Source organism: Lissotriton vulgaris, chromosome 9, assembly GCF_964263255.1.
Source record: "Lissotriton vulgaris chromosome 9, aLisVul1.2, whole genome shotgun sequence".
Lineage (NCBI taxonomy): Eukaryota > Metazoa > Chordata > Amphibia > Caudata > Salamandridae > Lissotriton > Lissotriton vulgaris.
Genome location: NC_141697.1, coordinates 22340819 through 22359307, shown reverse-complemented (window position 1 = coordinate 22359307; position 18489 = coordinate 22340819). Strand labels below are relative to the sequence as shown.

The following is an 18489-nucleotide window of genomic DNA, read 5'->3' as shown; positions in this document are numbered from 1 at the left end:
TATTTGGGGGGTATGCATGAGGGAGTTGAAGTGAGTCCCAGGCAGTAACCATACTGGAAAATTTGTCTTACCCAATTGTTTGTGGTGATGGAATTCCAGACAGGTAGGAACAGTGATAGTCTTCTCCCGACTTGAGTGGAATGGTCAATAGGAAGTGGAGGGAAGTCACTGTTATGTAATAGGAGAGGTGCAGGTGTTATTACTGCAGCCCTACCCTTGTTGTTGTCTCTATAACCTCCTCTGAAATAACCTCTCTTAGGGGAGGGCTGAGTAGTGTTTTTGTAGGAAGATGAGGTATTATCCGTTCCAATAGTTTTAGAGGCGCCCCTATAAAAGGAGCGACGAAAAGAACCTCTGGTGGTTGTTGCCTGTAGGGCTTCCATGGACTTAGCAGTTTGAATCCTGTTTCATTTTTCCAAAGATGTATTTACAGTGGGTCCAAATAGGTGTTCTTGCTCAAAGGGTTGTATAAGAATTGTGAACTGCACATCCTGTTTAAACCCAGATATGAGAAGCCATGCGTGACTGCATAGTAAAACGCTTGTGTTAACCTAACGGGACGCTGAGTCGGCACACTTCATAGAAGTGTTTGTAATTAACTTTCCCTCTTGCATGAGGTCATTAGCCTTAGCCTTATACTGATCGGGAAGATGTTGTATGAGCTTTTCAAGCTCATCGTAATGAGCCCTATTTTAACTGGCCAGTAAAGCTTGGTATTGGTAATGCTCCAGTGATTCGCAGCTTGTGAGGCAATGTGTTTGCCAGATGAGTCTAGTAATTTAAACTCCTTATCTGGAGGTGGGGTATCTCCCAGGGTTTGTGAATAGGCTTGTTTACGTGCATTTGACACACCCAAGGAATCTAGAGGGAGCTGGTTTATATTTTTTCCTCGATCCTGGGGTTCACAACTCTAGCACGGACAGGATCTTTAAAAACATCAGGTGCATGTTTGATGACACCTTTTAACATAGGTAGAATGCTTGTTGATCTTTGTGACTGTGTGAAAGTCTCTAACAAAAAATCTTCCTCCTGTGGGTCTGAGTGTAATTCTACCCCATAATATTGTGCAGCTCTATTTATGAGCTGTGCGAACTCTATGTTATCGTCTGGGGGATGGCCTAGATGGGTAGGAGTCTGAATTGGGGAGATCTGGGACATCTGGTGGATTATCATAATCCTCCCACGGATCAGGTGGTGGGAGAATAGTGTCATTATCCTCTTGTGGGTTTTCATCCCCCCTTCAAGGAGATCATCTTGTGGTGTAGGTGAATATGGAAGCATTGGAGAGTGTGCTGGAGAAAGTGGTGTTGTGGGGATATTTGGAGGAGAAGGGTCTGGCTGGAGAAGTTTCCATGTCTCTTCTTTAAGGGTACCATGGGTTCTTCTGGGGAGTCCAATGGTCTCTTCAGATATGATCAGTTTTAGGGTCAATATAAAGGGTTTTTGTTTAGGATCCAGTGGATCTGGTTCAAATAGGCATTTTAAACCAGTAACCTTGTCCGGTACCGATGATTTTTGATGTTCTGCTTTCCATACTAAAGCTTAAAGGAGGGGTCCTTTTGCTTTGGAGGAACTGTGGAGTCGGAGGGCTTTTTCAGTTCCGAAGATTTATGGTCTTTTTTTGGCGCTGAGGATTTGTCTTTTTTTCAGCTCCGAGGACTTAATTGTCTTTTTCAGCTCCGAAGATTTGTGGTCTGGTTTCGGCTCAGAGGGTTTTTCCTGATGGTGTTTCGGTGCCGAATGTTTGGGTTTCGGTACCGGGGATGGTTGTTCGGTACAGATGCATGTCTGGCTCGGTCCAGAGTCGCCTGAAGGCTGGTCTTTGAACTTAGGAGCCAAGCCCGAGAGCGGGGCGTCTGAAGTTGTGTCACAATGTCAACCTGAGCCAGAAGGCGAAGGTGTTATTGGAGCTTTATGTTTTTGAGAAGGTGTAAGGGTTTCGACATCTGTACACAGTTCGTTGACCTGGAGTAATCGTCTGATTTTCGGCCTGATTCGTCAGCCTTGGAGATGCTGAGATCTTCATTGTCCAGTTCTTGTTCCTCTGGAACTTCGGGGCCTGCATCGAAGATGTTGTACGGCACAGTGGTAGTGGATTGAGACATCACGTGACGTTGAGCCCGGCGATCACATATGGTTTTCTTTGCTCGAAATGAAGCGGAGGCCGGACAATCTATGTCCTTGTGTTCAAGAGAGGCAAAGGTTACAGACCTCGTGGAGATCAGTGTGTGGGAATTTGGCACCACAAAGGGGGCATTTTTTGAATGGAGTTCTTTCAATTAGCTGTAGGGCCTGATGGCGCAGATAGGTACAACGGCCCACGTTGAAGTCTGGAATCAAAGTTGTTGAGATTTTGGTTAGATGCGCGCCGAAGAGTGCGATCGAAAACAATACCGTCGAGCAGTGAAGGATTGCTCGTCGAAGGGGAATCGAATAAGATACCGAACCGGAGCGCAGCAGTTTACATCCGAACCAGATGCCGGAAGAAAACAATCTGAAGATGTAGTCGATGCCCATGCACACTATTACCATAAGGAAGGGTCACATATCTCGTGACTACAAAGACTTCTTCCACAAAAATAAAGTGCAAACATCCAAGTCCAACACCAGATGGCGATCTATGCTAAAGTATACAATCTACAGCTTATATGCCTTGAACAGGTATTGTCGCTAGGACGAAGGCTAGAAAGGCAACATATGGTGTAACAATGACATCCTAAATTTTGTGAGAAGATTACTCTGATGTGGAAGAGACAAAGGTTAAGAATGGATCCATCATGACGTTGCTGCTAAGAGGCAATGAGATGAGTGTCTGCTGTGCTGAACTTGGTTAACTTCTTGGCGAGTCACCTTCGATGTAATAAAGCTTTTTGCACATCTTTAACTACTGAGTGCGCAGGGAACAGATTAAGGGATCATACAAATAGGGATATCGCAATTCAAAGAAATTTGTTTTATAAGAAAGCCACTGAAACCTACCACTGGATGCAAAGTTTGGATGATCCTGCATTATATCACGATTTAAAGAGGTGGCAAGAATGGACACAACAGGCGCTAGGTCTACTTGATCTCTGAAATACTCACGGGTGAGCTGGTTGAGGTAGGAAAAAGGCAGAGAACAGTGGGGTGGCCCCAGAAGTCGTCTGCAAAGGCCATTCTCTCCTATTTGTAGCTAGGACATATTTAAAATTAGTCAGATATAAATTAATATTGTAGTACCTATTTGTATTCAGCACATGACAGGACCTTTACTTCCCAGCATAAGCCGTTTGGGATCCAGCACCAGAGCATCACTTTATAAAGCACAGACCCAGCTTTGGGAACAAGCTAAGGGATGTGCATTGCAACAGCCTAGGGGGAGGTAGGACTTGAGATGCAGAGTAAATTTGATTCAGTATGGTCCTTATACTGGCACAAATAGCTCCGACTGCACCAAGCATCTCTTACTCTTTAACACAAACTGACCTTTAAATGGTGTAGACATTCATTCCTGAAAAATTTGAATCTGTCACAGGTCATTCAAACCAGCTAAATATTAACTTCTACATGAGGGTATCCAACGACAGAGCTACAACTACACAAGGACTAATTAAAAACCATGCTCAACAGATAGAAAGAAATATATGCATGATTGGGCACTGGAGAACAGTAACCTAACGGGGATGTTAAAATACTGTCATCAAGAACAGTGTGACAACAGGCTTGGAATGTCAGCTTTCCTGGCATATTACCTCTGTTCTGGTTCAGATTCCTCCTCCTCCTGCTCCTCTCCAGAATCCTCATCTTCCTCAACCTCATCTTCCTCTTCTTGTTCCTCCTCGACGTCTTCATCCTCTTCCCCTTCGTCGTCGTCCTCCTCCTCCTCATCTTCCTCTTCATCATTGTCGCTTTCCATAGATGATCTCTGCCTAGACGATACTCTGTGGACTCGAGCTTTGGGTCGGCATTCAGGACAGAACCAGTCTCCTTCGGGAACCCCCTGTACAACAGGGAAAGAAATACAGCAAGGCAAGCTCAAGCACATGAGAATGTTGGGCAGGTAAGGCAGTGCCTCCAATTAGGATAAAGAGAATCATTTAAGTAGCAAAACAAAATGTCTGTACGCCTCTCATATTAATAGACAACGAACGCTTTACTGGGTAGTCCTAGTAAGACAAGCAGAGATCAATCAATCAATCATTTGTAAAGTGCACTACTTACCTGTGAGGGTCTCAAGGCGCTGAGGGGAGGGGGAGTGCATGGTACTGTTCTAAGAGCCAGGTCTTGAGGAGTCTTCTGAAGGCCAGTAGGTCTTGGGTCTGCCGTAGGCAGATGGGAAGGGAGGTCCATGTCTTGGCGGCGAGGTGGGAGAATGATCTGCCGCCGGAGGTCACTCTACGGATACGGGGGACAGTGGCGAGGGAGTGGTCAGCGGAGCTGGTGGGTGGGGGTGTAGAGGCAGAGTCGGCTGTTGAGGTATGCTGGTCGGTGTTGTGGAGTGCCTTGTGTTCGTGGGTGAGGAGCTTGAAGGTTATCCTCTTGTTGACAGGGAGCCAGTGCAGGTCTCATGTGTGGTGTGATGTGGCTGGACAAGGGATGTCAAGGATCAGCCGTGCGGAGGCGTTTGGATGCGTTGGAGCCGTTTCAGGAGTTTGGCTGAGGCTCCTGCGTAGAGGGTGTTTCCGTAGTCCAGTCTGCGGCTGACAAGGGCCTGGGTGACCGTCCTTCTCGTTTTGGTGGGAATCCATTTGTAGATCTGGCGGAGCATGCGGAGGGTGTCGAAGAAGGAGGAAGAGACTGCCTTGACCTGCTTCGTCATGGAGAGGGTTGAGTCTAGGATGACCCCTAGGTTGCGTGCGTGATCGGTGGGCGTTGGAGCAGTTCCTAGTGCGGTCGGCCACCAGGAGTCGTCACAGGCTGAGGGAGTGGATCAGAGGATGAGGACCTCAGTCTTGTCCAAGTTCAGCTTCAGTCGGCGGTTTCTCATCCATTCAGCAACGGCCCTCGTTCCTTCGTGGAGGTTGGTTTCGGCGGTCAGGGGGTCTTTGGTGAGGGAGAGGATCAGCTGAGTGTTTTTGGCGATTATGTTGAGGTCGTGCTGTCGGGCTATGTGTGCGAGCGGGGCCATGTAAATGTTGAACAGCGTCGGGCTGAGGGAGGATCCCTGGGGTACACCACAGATCTCGGTGGCTTCGGAGCGGAAGGGGGAAGGCGGACGCTCTGTGTTCTGCCCAAGAGGAAGGAGGTGGTCCAGTCCAGGGCCTTCTCTTGGATCCCGGCGTCGTGGAGGCATGTTCGTAGTGTGCGGTGGCAGACCGTGTCGAAGGCGGCTGACCGGTCCAGGAGGATGAGGGCTGCGGTTTCTCTGTTGTCTAGCAGGGTCCTGTGTCGTCGGTGGCTGCGATGAGGGCAGTTTCGGTGCTGCGGTACCCGGACTGGAACGGGTCAAAGATGCTGTGAGCCTTGAGGAATCTGGTAAGTTGTTAGTTGACGGCCTTCTCGATTACCTTCGCCGGGAACGGGAGCAGGGAGTTGGGTCGGAAGTTCTTGAGCTTCTTAGGGGTCCGCCTTGGGTTTCTTGAATAAGGCGTTGATCTTGGCGTGCTTTCAGCTCTCCGGGGAGGTTGCTGTCTCAAAGGAGATGTTGATGGCTTTCCAGAGATGAGGTGCGATGGTGGTGCTGGCTTTGTTGAAGATGGGGTGTGGGCATTGGTCTGACGGGGATCCGGAGTGGACGGAGTTCATGATCCTGATGGTGTCGTCGTCAATGTTGGTCCAGGAGGTCGGGCGGTTGGTGGTGGTCGTGGGGGCGGGGGTCTCAGTGGTTGCCGGGGTGGTCGAAGCTGTCATGGATGTCTGCGATCTTGCGGTGGAAGAAGGTGGGCAGCGAGTCACACAGGTCTTGCGAAGGTGGGATTTTATTGGAGCTGGGGTTGGAGAGTTCCTTCATGGTGTTGAATAGCTCTTTGCTGTTGTGTGCGTTGTCTAGGCGGTCTTTGAAGGAGGCCTGTTTGGCGGATCTGATGAGGTGATGGTGTCTGCGTTTGGCGTTCTTGCGGGCTGCGTAGCTTTCCAGTGTTCGTTCACGGATGCACTTCTTCTCTAGCTTTCGGCAGGTTTGCTTGGAGGTCCGGAGGTCTTCGGAGAACCAGCTTTCTTTCTGGTGTGGCTGTAGGAGGGTTTCTTGAGCGGGGGAAGGGTGTTGGAGCAGTTGTTGATCCACTGTGAGGTTGCGGGAGGCGGCGGTCGGATCTGCGGGTGGGCTCCGGGCGAGGGTGGTGGTTAGCTGGTTCTCAAGCACTGCATGTGGCTACACGTGACTGATTAACACAGCAGGATGTGTCACTACCTCTACATCTATAACCAGGACTTTGTGAGAAAGTGCCCTCTTTCTGCATGGTTGCCCCCACTTGTTGCTGAACTGCTGATGTACTTTGAGTGTGCGCTGGGCTCCTGCCAATCAGGTACCCAGGGCCTATGTTCTTTCCCTAAAACTGCATTGAAGACCAGACCCAATTGGCATCTCTGGCCAAAGGTCCGCCCCTCGTAAATGGTACCCCTGGTACCCAGGGCACTGTGACCAGGGAAAGCCTCTGAGGGCTGTAGCACTTGTGCCACCCTTAGATGTCCTGTACCCCGACACTCACACAATGCCTTTGCAGGCTGCGTGTCTTGGTGCAGAACAAAGTGAAGAGTCAACATGTCTGTGTGCCATGCCAACAACCCACTGCCCTGGCATAGATCAGGCACCCCTGTAGCTGGGTGCACTATACCAGTGGTGAAGGTACAGGTGCATGAGGCCTGTACCCCCAGTACCCAGGTCCATTCCTGGGCACTGTAAGTGCAGTGCTGCCATTAAGAGTATCTGGTGCTGGGAGTTTGTCATTATGAACTCCACAGCACCAGAATGGCTATACTGAAAACTGATGCCAGTGTGGGATTTAATGAAAAATACACATAGAGGGCATCTCTGAGATGCCCCCTTAAAACGACCCACTCTAGGAAGCTGGCTCTATATGTACTATACCAAAGTGAGGTATAGTGTGCACAGAGTCCAGTGGAACCCCAAAGGTAAATTTAGATAGCTCCTTACTCTCCATCTGTGATAGTGTGGTCGAGCAGTAAGGCTTTATCAGAGGACGATGTTAAGCATTTGTTGTACGCACTCAGTCAGCAATGATTTCACACACTCAAAGACTGAACTTTAAACCAATTGTTTTTGTCTAAAAATATTTTTTGTTATTTTATTTCCTAGAACCAGGCAAGCCTGGCACAGTGATAAATACTCAGCTGTAATACAGTTTGGATTGTAATTGTATATGCACTTTGTTTTGACTTACAGTATGGTCACTGAGAAATGCAATGCTTTGTAAATACATTACATCTACTTTGAATGGGCTTTTTAGTAAAATTACAGGTGTTACTTTTGAGATTACCTTTCTTACACAGTGTAGTATACCTGGGTACTACACTGGGACACTTCCTGTTTAAGTAAAATCGTTTTTGTTAGTACAATTTAGGTTTTCAAACTCAATACACTTAGAAACTTTCCCAAGACAAGCATTTACAATGCAATGGTCTCGGCATTCTTAAAGTTAGAGCTATTGGCATTGCTCATGACATTTTTATTTATGCTTTTGTTTTTAAAACATAAATAAATGGCATTGTCATTTACAATGCCTATAGCAGGTCATAAGCCTCCTTTTGTTGGAGTCTCCTGGCTGTCAGCAGTCAGGAGCCTCACACCTGATGCAAATGGAGCGGAGGGCTCTGTGCGTGTGTTTGGGGAGCTCTTTGCGTGTGTGTGGGGGGCTCTTGTGTGTGGGGGGCTCTTGTGTGTGGGGGGCTCTTGTGTGTGTGGGGGGCTCTTGCGTGTGTGTGGGGGGCTCTTGCGTGTGGGGGAATCTTGCGTGTGCGTGGGGGGCTCTTGTGTCTGTGGGGGGCTCTTGCGTGTGTGGGGGCTTTTGCGTGTGTGGGGGGCTCTTGCGTGTGTGTGGGGGGCTCTTGCGTGTGTGTGTGGGGGGGGGGCTCTTGCGTGTGTGTGGGGGGGCTCTTGCGTGTGTGTGTGGGGGGGCTCTTGTGTGGTGTGTGGGGGGGCTCTTGTGTGGTCTGTGTAGGGGGCTCTTGTGTGGTGTGTGTGTGGGCCTCGTGTGTGTGTGGGGGGCTCTTGTGTGTGTGTGGGGCTCTTGTGTGGGTGTGTGTGTGTGCAAATGCAATACGTCTAGCATTTGCGACAGAGTAAGCTATTGGCATTGTAAATGACAATGCCATATATTTATCTGTTTTCAAAACCAACACATAAATAAAAAGTTTGTCATTTACAATGCCAATAGCTCTAACTTTTCCGAAGGCGAAACCGTTGCATTGTAAATGCTTGTTTTCCCTTTGTTGATGAACTTGCCTGCTGGACTATTTGGAGCTGTCTGGTGGGAGACCAGACTTGAACTTTCCTGATTACAGCTCCATTCTCCTTGCCATCAACTTTTCCTTAGTGGTCTCCAACTTGATCCCTTTTCCCATGCTAAGTGAACTCTATGGAACCATCCTCCTGCTTTTGTTGTGGTAGCAAACTCAAACCTGAACCATCCTCTTGGTGGATTCTTTTATTCAGATATAGATTTAATTTGGCTACCTCTGTGGCTTTATACTCCGAGCTGTAAGACTCATGACTGAACTGCTTATAATGTGACTTATATGTACTGATTTTGGATCTTTATTACAATAACCTAATTATCTAAATGTGTCTGAGTCTTTTATTGTGTCTTAATATTTTTTCCATGGAAACTGTGCTAATAATTATCTGATGTCTAGTGCATGTCAGAGAGTGTTATAATCTGAGAATAATGTACTTAAACTTGATCACTAATTTGTGAGTTGGCTACTAATTATTGGTCCTCACTGAGTGGCCAACAGTTAAACACGAAATTCGTTTTATTTATTTAAATGTTACCTACCTCTAACCGGCCGTAATCTTTAGTTTACTGAACCCCCACCCTGCCCCTCCCCCTCCCCACATTAGCGCCCCGCAGCACTCCCACCACAGGCTCCTACTGTTGGGTTGATAGGGAGATGTAATGTGATAACGAGGACTATTTTTCCCTGTTATTTATACCTATTTTGGTATACACTGCTTTAGCTCCCCAAACGTTTTTTTGTAAGATCAAGACCAGTTGGCAGAAGTTTATATGGTCTTATAAGAAAACCCAATCCCATTTAAAAATTACCAACTATACTACAAAAAAACTACAGGGTGTTTTCTGTATTTTTTTTTTGGTCTGGTGGGCTAGTTTCTACTGTTGATTTTCCAGATGTTACCACAAATATTGCCTGCTAAAAGCACAAATGCATATAGCCTCCCATACTTTGCAAAACAGAAATGCAACGTGTCCGTAGCGTACAATTCCAAAACTGCCCCAGTTTTCAAATGGGAATCAGTTTTCCAGCTATCTGACTATCTATTTGGGACCACTTTTATTTGCAGCCCTTATCTGTTTTCTGTCCTAGTCACCCTCGCTAATAACAACACCTGAGAGGGAGACCTCGGCCTTCTGCTGCTCTGGTCGCTGTCTGATATGACGAATGGGCGCGCGCAGCAATGAATGTCAGCGCCTGGGGCGCAGCAGGTGACCCTGAGTCTGAGACCGGCCCTGGCCTCTGCTGGCTCTGCCCATTCACTATTTGTTGATGGTTTATGAGAGGGGCGATCTGCTAACATCGCCGCACCTTTCGCCACGGGGGGAGATGAAATAAAAATAGACTTGTCGACTCTCCTAGTTTAAGCTACCCATGATGTCACTCAGCGATTAAGCATGCTAAGCAAAAATATTTCTTGAGTAACATTTGTAGTAAAATGAGGCATTACATCATGCCATTGGGCCTATATGAAAGACTTTCATCCTGCTATAAACATGGACAAAGTACAATAAAATCTCTATTATCGCTGCGCTGGGAAGAAATGACTTGATCTCACTTGCGATTAATGTTGTCCTTCATCGCTTTCAAATATGTTTATAACACATTATTTTTTGTTTATATGTTATTGCCATGTTACTTGTGCATACAATGTTTCGTTACTTCATATTCTTTCATCTCTATTTTCCTCTTAGTCGCCATTATTTTTGTTTTTTATTTGAACTCCTGCTTCCTATGAAGCAAACGGTAAATAATGTCCTATTTGTTATATGTATGCATTCTGATTTGTGCTGAAAGTGGTGGACACATGCTGATAAATGTGTAACTATCCACGTTCTGTAAAGTGTTCTAATGCACTCTTTGCCTAGATAGAAATCTTTTTTAACCTAAACAAGTAACTAAGCTTGCCACGTGGGGCATGGGTCTAACGGTAATTTAACCCCAGTTTGATTAAATAAATAAGTAAATTATAACATAGTATAAGAGAATACCTTTGTAAACCAGTAGGGTCGATAAATATATTTTGTTCAGTATAAAATTGCTGCGTATTGAGCAAAAGGGCAATTGGATGGGAATGGTGAAATGTGCAGCAGACATTCATGCAACTCCTTTCATTTCTGAAATCACCTCGATCTTATTGAGGATCAGACTTCATTCTAGAAAAGAGAGAAAAGATGTTCCTGCATTAGCATCCCCCTGGACAGTCTCACACGCTGTCATTACGGGAACTGCACTTGTGTGTGCCACGGCCTGGCGAGATCTGTATTTTAATAATGGTCAGTTTCATAGTTTGTATCGCTAAGAAGTTGCCTGATTTCTCTTAGACAACCCTAGCCACCAGTATTGGGTGTGTGAGAACTGGTGTGAGGCAAGGTTTCAGCAACCAAAGCACTAAGCCAGCATCATAATAAGTTGATCATCCGCGCCTGGACTGAACAAGCTTTTATACCCAACGAGCTGCAAGCGAAACCTAACGTGGGGCGGGACTGAGAAAACGAAACCTATCGTGGGGCGGGACTTCCGTTTTGTGAAGCCCGCGCCCACGGAGTGCCTGGAGGAGCACCGAGGGAGAGCCCCGCGGTCGGAGGGCCTTTGACCGGTGAGCGGAGCGGAGGGGGGGGGGGGGGGGGGGGGGGGAGAGGGGAGAGAGAGAGAATGCCTGTATGTCTGCGTGTCCGGAGGGCCTTTGACCGGTGAGCGGAGCGGGGGGGGGGGGGGGGGGGGGGGAGAGAATGCCTGTATGTCTGCGTGTGTGTGTGTGCGCGACGGCGGAGGGGTGGGGGGCGGGGTGCGACGGCGGAGGGGAGGGGTGCGACAACGGAGGGGTGGGGGGGATGCTCGGTGCACGTGTGTGTGTGTGTATGCATGCGACGCTGGGTTCGCTGTATGTGTGGGTGCGTGCGTGCATGAGCGCTCGTGTGTGTCTGTCGCTGTTTCTGCGCATGCGCGTGTGGTGTAGCTGCTTCCCAGGAGACAGCAGCTGAGCGCGTTCGCGAGCGCGTGGCCAGCGGAAATCGCCTCCAGAGAGGCAAAGCGCGCGACAGACCCTGTCTCCTGGGAAGCATCGTCCCTGACATAAGATCTCGGCGGAGACGCGCTTACGCGCGTCTTTTAGCCGAGACCTAAAAAACAATGTTATTCTATGGAGGAAAATAGTGTTATCGGTTTTAAGGTAAGGTTTTAAGATGAGCATTCAGTAGTGGGAGTTGAGGTTCAGGGGTAGACAATATGTGCTGCAGACCTTAGAGGCCTTCCCTAGGCACAGCGCCCTGGGTACCTATGGTACCTTTTACAAGGGACTGACCTGTGGCCAAAGAGTGCCAATTGTGTTTTGTTTTTAATGCAGTTTAGTGAAACATAGGCCTTGGGTACCTGTTTGGCAGGAACCCAGAGCACACTCAGTCAAAGTACATCAGCAATTTAGCAAAAAGTGGGGGCAACCATGCACAAAGAGGGCACTTTCTTACACCAGTCTGACAAGGCAGTTCTATGGAGAGGTTAGAGCTTTACTCCACTCTTGTAAAGTTACATCCTGTTTACATTTCACTTGAAGAATCACTGGCACAAACCTTGAGCTTGGGCCTCACACAGTATGTGTGGTAGCCTCGGTCACAGACATCACACAACACCATGCACTCCGCATCTCCTTTCCTGCGGCACACCCTGCACCGTGTGTTCAGGATGGATTTGGCCCAGATAATGCTGCGCTCCAGCGTGGAGAGATGAAGAAAGATTTGGGACAGACTGCCAGACGTGATGAGAGATTCCCTCCAGCGGTCCAGGACAGTCCGACACAATCGCCCATTGTCGCTAGCATCTAAGGCAAAGAAGAAAATGACAGCAGTGTATGATTTGGCTATGGGCCATATTCACAAATGTATGTCCACTACTATTTTTTCTGAACAATATTCCTTCTTGCAAAAATATCTGAGCTCCTGACTAAAACTCACCAATGCTACTATACACCCAGCAGTACAGCTGGCTGCACTGCAATGGAGTTTATAAGCAAACACCTGGCAGAGTAGACCAAGAGGAGCAACAGAAAACAGATTTGCTGAGAGGCCTATACAGACTACAGTGGGCAGTACTACAATGTTAACACAGGGGCAGGTAAACCCTACTTATGGATGAGCTGGCTATTAAAAAAAAATTGGACTCACCCTCACACTATCCACTTTGTTGGCACTAATTGAGAACAGCTTTAATGAAAATTAGAAATTTAAATAGAGTGGGAATAAGCAGGCCAGACTGCAGTCTTTCTCTGACCACCAGTTCTGCCCATCTGCAGCCAGTCAGATTTGATTCAAATGGATAAGAGTAGACATCTGATGTGTTGGGTAATCTGGCTTGTGCGAACATAGGTTTGTTCTATACAATAGTCATTAAAAACAGCCATCTAGGCTGTACTAGACTGTGGTCTACCCACACCTCTGCCCAAGAGATACACATTGCCTTAAACTCACCATCTCGTTCACTGGACTGATCTTCGTCTTTTTTTTTCCTGTCATCTTTTCTTTTTTTGTCTCCTTTTTGGTCCTTTTTACTATCTTCTACATCACCTAAATTCAAACCAAAAACAAACAGCTCTTTAGAGAATAGCTTGTAAAAAGAGGTGCAGAGTTAAGCACATTCGAGGAAAATTAAGACTGTCTGTTCACACTGACCTTACTAAATCATGCCCTATTGCATATCAAAACACTGCACCACTAAATTCACCAGAATACACCCACATCACTTGACCACAAAAAAACATCAGAATATCTACACTTCAGCCAGGAGAAACAGGTCCATAATTCTCATCCAACCCACTGTAAAAGAGCATTTATACATGCTACATGACAAACCTGTTGGCAACCTGCTGGGCTACTGAACCCAGATTGTGCCACTTAGGACTATTTAAGGTCTCTCCCAGTGAACCCAACCCAGTTCTCTATCACCCTGCACTTACGTTACCCATAAGAAATCAATAATGTGCAATTCTCAAGACCAGTCCCATCTCTCCGGAAGTCGTCCTGGACAGAAAGTCCAAGGGCTCAGGTGAACTTGCTCTAACAGCACATACCCAGTGGCGGCTTCAAGAAACGTCGCTCAACACCCTGTTCAATTTGCAGCAGCGCCAGAGCTAGGTAGTGCACAGTGTTGTTGGTGAGCTGAGGTGTGTTGCTGGAGCCAGTGCTCTGACCTTCAGTCTTCAACTCCGAGACTCTGGGTTTGAGAGATTTAAAAATAAATAGATCATCATCAAGATCATAGAAAAGTGTGTTTATATTAACTATTCCATGAAGGTAAATCAAACTACGTAAACCACATTTATAGCTCTACTGAGGGACCCATTTATCAACTGATTCAGGGAAGGTAAAACGGTCGACAGCACTTTCTTAAATTGATCTGGTTTAAGTGGGTCGACTGGAGATCCTTACTTGATTTTATAGCAGAAAGCAGAAAGTTGATCAGCCGTGATGGGCAGAAAAGTGTGGAGGGTGTTTACCAGTTGGCAAAATCCTAAGTTTATTTGTCTGTAAACGCGTTCCTACTGTTCAGTGGAAACTACACGACGTCGAATAATCTAAATGGGGAACACACAGGGGCCTCACACTTTTAAGGTGAAGGGCTACCACCACAAGATATTTTTTGAAGATCTCTAGGGCAGTGGTACCCCCGAAAAGCAACACCTTGAATTGGTAGTGCTGACTACTTAACACAAAATGGAGGTAGCGCCAATGAGCAGAATGGATTGGTATGCAAGAGTAGCTGTCCTTTATGTCTAGCACCATCATGAAGTCACATTGTTAAAGAAGGCGGATAACAACTTGCAGAGTTGACATATGGAAATGCTCAGATGTTGCAAAGTTATCCTGTGCCCTGGGCACCCCCAAATTTTGCTGACTGGAACAGGTGTTAACTGACTCTGGGCTCTGTTTAACCAGGCCGAGGGCCAGTGCCAAGCTAAAAGGAACACAGAATGCAGTTAAGACACCCAACATACACTAGGGTACACTATGGTATGGTGGGGTACCCCTGTAATTGGCATGACCTACCCCATAAGCCCCTAGTATGTAATAGGGCAGGAGATTAAAACTACCTAGAAGTCTCCAGTATCCTGGGGCATAGTTTGGAGGCAAGCAGCTTTTTGCTGAAGCCTGAGGTCAGTTTAAAAGCATCCCTGGTGGCCAGGACAGCTTTTAAACCTTAAATTGTGCATAAAGTCGACTTTGGGGGTAGGGGCCCTTAAAAACGAAAAGCCTACCATGTTTTTGCATATTAGGGACCCCCAGGGTCACCCCTAGGTATCCCAGGGGTGGGGGGTCAGTTATCTATAAGGTACGCCCTTATAAAATGAGTTTTTATATGCCTGGGTAAAGTGAAATTTTACATTTCACTCCCCATATTGTGTTAAAGAGCTGCTCAAATTCGACTTTGATGCTAGAAGAATTGGGTAAGGATAATCTGCATGATTTCTGCAGATTCAGAACCCCTGAAGTCTCCCCTAGTTGCACAGGGGGTGGGGGTCCTGTAGAAGGAGTAGTTTCTGTCCTGAAACTCCAGTTCTGTAGTAGGTGTATCTCTGTTATAGTCATAATCTAGTGAATAGTCCCACCCATGTGCGTGGACCCCGGAGCAATCAAAAATAATCTCTTAAGGTGTCGAAAAATGCAGAACTGCACAGACACTTAAGAGAGAATTGAAGACAGGTAATGCAGCCTATATCACCAGGCTACACTGTCCAGTACTTCAACTAGAAATTCCACCAAAAATCCACAAACCGCAAAGTCTGTCCAGATTTCCCTTGCTTCAGCAGCAAAAACCCTCTGGAATGATAGGGAGGAAGACATGGACAGACAAGCCCCATAGGCTGCCAATATGTGGCTCAGAACAGGATACTGTGCCTTTAAGAGAACTTTCCAGAACTTCACAGTATCCCAGAATGCACTGCAGGTCCCTTTTACTTTCAGTTCTTTTTGAAGGCGTAACACGCCAGACCTGTAGCATTCCTTACATTAATATCTCTCTCCACTGGGGAGGAGGGCGGGCGCTTATGACTATAACAGAAATACCCCTACTACAGAACTGGAGTTACAGGACAGAAACTACTTCTATAGTAGGGGATCTCTGTGTATAGTCATAATCTAGTGAATAGAATGGCAAGCCCATCCCCACACCAAAGCGGCGGGGGAGAAAACGAGAAATAACACCACTATTTTGCGAACAGATTTCGCAGCGAAGCCTGCCCAACCTGAGCGTCTGCCCTGGCATCAGAGTCCAGGCAGTAATGCTTAGCAAAGGTATGGACCGACTTCCAAGTGGCCGCCTTGCAGATTTCTGCAATTGGAACATTACGGAGCAAAGCAGTCATGGCAGCTTTGCCCCTGGTCGAATGAGCCTTAGGTTTACCCCCTAAGGTCTTATTAGCCTTTTGGTAACAGTTCCTTGTGCCTTATCCGTTCCCTTGGTTGCGGGTAACTTGGATCAGCAAGCGTCCCCTGAATCCATGCGGTAACATTGAATCCTGTTACCAAGAAGTCCTGCTGTCCGAACTTTTCCGCATTTCAAATTGTCGCTCGCTGATCGCTTTTATTGGGTTTGTGTCATGTTGTTCTCTTTTTCATTCCCTCTATTGTAAAGCGCTCTGCTACCTTCGGGTCTTGTTAGCGCTATAGAAAACTTCTAAATAAATAATAAAAATAAATAATAGTTGTATGCAGGACACAATCCACCTAGAGATGGACTGTTAAGAGGTAGCAAGACCCGTCCTGACTGATCCATAATTGATAAACAATTGGTCTGACCTACGAATATCCTTGGTCTTATCCAGATAAAATTTCAACACCCTCCTAACATCCAGGGAATGTAAAGACCTTTCCGCTGGAGATGAAAGATTCTGAAAAAACGTAGGCAAAGTTATGGTCTGGTTAACATGAAAATCAGATATAACCTTTGGAAGACATTTAGGGTGAGTGCGCATAACAACCGTAGCAGCATGAAATACAGTATAAGGTTCCTGGCAACACAACGCCTGAATTTCACTCACCCTGCGGGCCGTCTTCTAGGACAGGTGCTGCAACGAAGCCTTATGAATAGGTTCAAAAGGCTCCTTCATCAATCTGGGCAGCACCACATTCAATTCCCATGAAGGCGAAGGAAGCCGGACAGGAGGGAACACTTTCTTCAAGCCTTTCAAAAAATCTTTGATCACAGGGATCTGAAAGAAGGAAGTCTGTGAAGGGCATTTCCTGTAGGCAGTCAGCGCAGCAAGATGAACCTTAATGGAATGGACATTAAGGCCAGACTGCGCCAGATGTAGAAGATTTATTTATTTATTTATTTAGGTTTCTTATAGAGCGCTAACAATCATCCCAAAGGGATATCACGTCGTCGGGTCATAATTCTTGGACTTGCACCAGATGCAAAACCTCTTCCACATGTAAGCATAGGAAGTCCGAGTGGTTTAGCCTCCTTCAGTATGTCCATGCAATCTTCAGGTAGATTCAAATGGCCATATTGCACTATCTCAGGAGCCATGCTGCCAAACTCAAAGACAAGAGGTTGGGGTGCAACATCTGCCCCCCTAACTTCGTGAGAAGGTCCGGCCTGCACGGCAGCCGTATGCGAGGAAGGAAATATCGGTGAAGCAGGTCCGTGAACCACCACTGCTTGGCCATTCCAGGGCAATCAGGATCATCCACGCCCTGGACTGGGACAGCTTGATGAGCACCGCCGGAATCAGGGGAAGGGGTGGAAAAGCGTACAGAAAGCTGTTCGACCAGTTGATCCATAACGCATTCCCCAGCGTCCCTTGCTGGTAGTACCTGGAGGCGAAGTCTCGGCATTTGCTGTTTTCGGCGGCGGCGAACAGATCTACGTTCAGAGTCCCCCACCTTGCGAAGACTTCTAGCACTTCGTCGTTTATGACCCATTCGTGGTTTTCCTGTATCAGTCTGCTCAGAGCGCCCGCCTGAACATTCTGCACACCTGGCAGATGGGTAGCCGTTATCGTCAGTCCTCTGGCCAGAAGCCAGTGCCAGATCGCCTGCGCTTCCTGCGACAGGGTGCGCGATCTCGAGCCCCCCTGCTTGTTGAGGTAGTACATCGTGGTCGTATTGTCCGTTTGCACAAGCAGAGTCTGTCTGGAAGGACGGAAGAAAGGCCTTCAGCGCCAAGTGAACATCTCTGAGTTCCAGGAAATGGATGTGGTACGTGGACTCAGTCTTGGACCACGTCCCTTGAATCTGTAAGTCCCTGGAGTGCGCCCCCCAGCCGCGGAGAGACGCAACCGTCACGATAGTCTGTGTGGGAATGTCCTTGTGGAAGGGAACCCCTCTCAGGAGATTATCCGCTGAACACCACCACTTCAGCGACTGAAGCGCACGCAGAGACAGTCGTATCCGGTCGTCCCAAGATCCTCTCCTCTGATCCCACTGATCCTCCAAGCACTCCTGCAACGGTCTCATGTGCAGTTGTGCGTGAGAAATATACAGGAGGCCATCGATCCCAGTAGAGAAGACACCGTCCTCACTGTTGTAGATGGAGTGGTCATAAGACCTGAGCCTTCCAAAGGAGTGATAATCGTCGCTCCTCCGAAGGAGACACGCTTGCTGACAGCGTATTGATGGAGGCTCCCAAGTACTGTATGCACTGGACCGGAGTCGGGACAGACTTGGACATGTTGATGTGCAATCCCAGCTTTTTCAAGAGAACGCACGTCTTCCGGAAGTGTGCTTGAGCTTCCGAGAAGGAGGCCTTGATCAACCAATCATGCAGGTATGGGTAGACAAACACCTTGTTCTTCCTTAGGTGTGCAGCTACCACTGCCATGCACTTCGAGCATGTTCTGGGCGCAGACTTCAGTCCGAATGGCAGTACAGTGTACTGATAATGACTGGCGCCGACTTGGAATCGCAGGAACTTCCTGTGTTTGTGTGCAATGGGCGCATGGAAGTACGCATCTTGTAGGTCTATAGCACATAGCCAGTCTCCCTGTTGCAACTGAGGATAAATCTGATGCAACGACAGCATGCAAAACTTCTCTCTGCGAATCCACTTGTTTGCTTGTCGCAAATCCAGAATGGGCCTGAACTCGTTCTTGTCCTTCTTGCGAAC

General features: G+C 47.4%; 1 protein-coding gene across 1 annotated transcript in view; it reads right to left on the bottom strand.

Moving 5' to 3' along the window:
* Positions 1 to 18489, bottom strand: part of BAZ1A (bromodomain adjacent to zinc finger domain 1A) — a 510573-nt gene that overhangs the window by 22400 nt on the left and 469684 nt on the right. The window contains exons 20-23 of the mRNA XM_086936946.1: positions 13454 to 13596; positions 12855 to 12950; positions 11961 to 12208; positions 3732 to 3979 (exon numbers count right to left, since the gene is read on the bottom strand). Coding sequence (XP_086793072.1) covers positions 3732 to 3979; positions 11961 to 12208; positions 12855 to 12950; positions 13454 to 13596 — 735 coding nt within the window. The remainder of the gene's footprint in view (positions 1 to 3731; positions 3980 to 11960; positions 12209 to 12854; positions 12951 to 13453; positions 13597 to 18489) is intronic.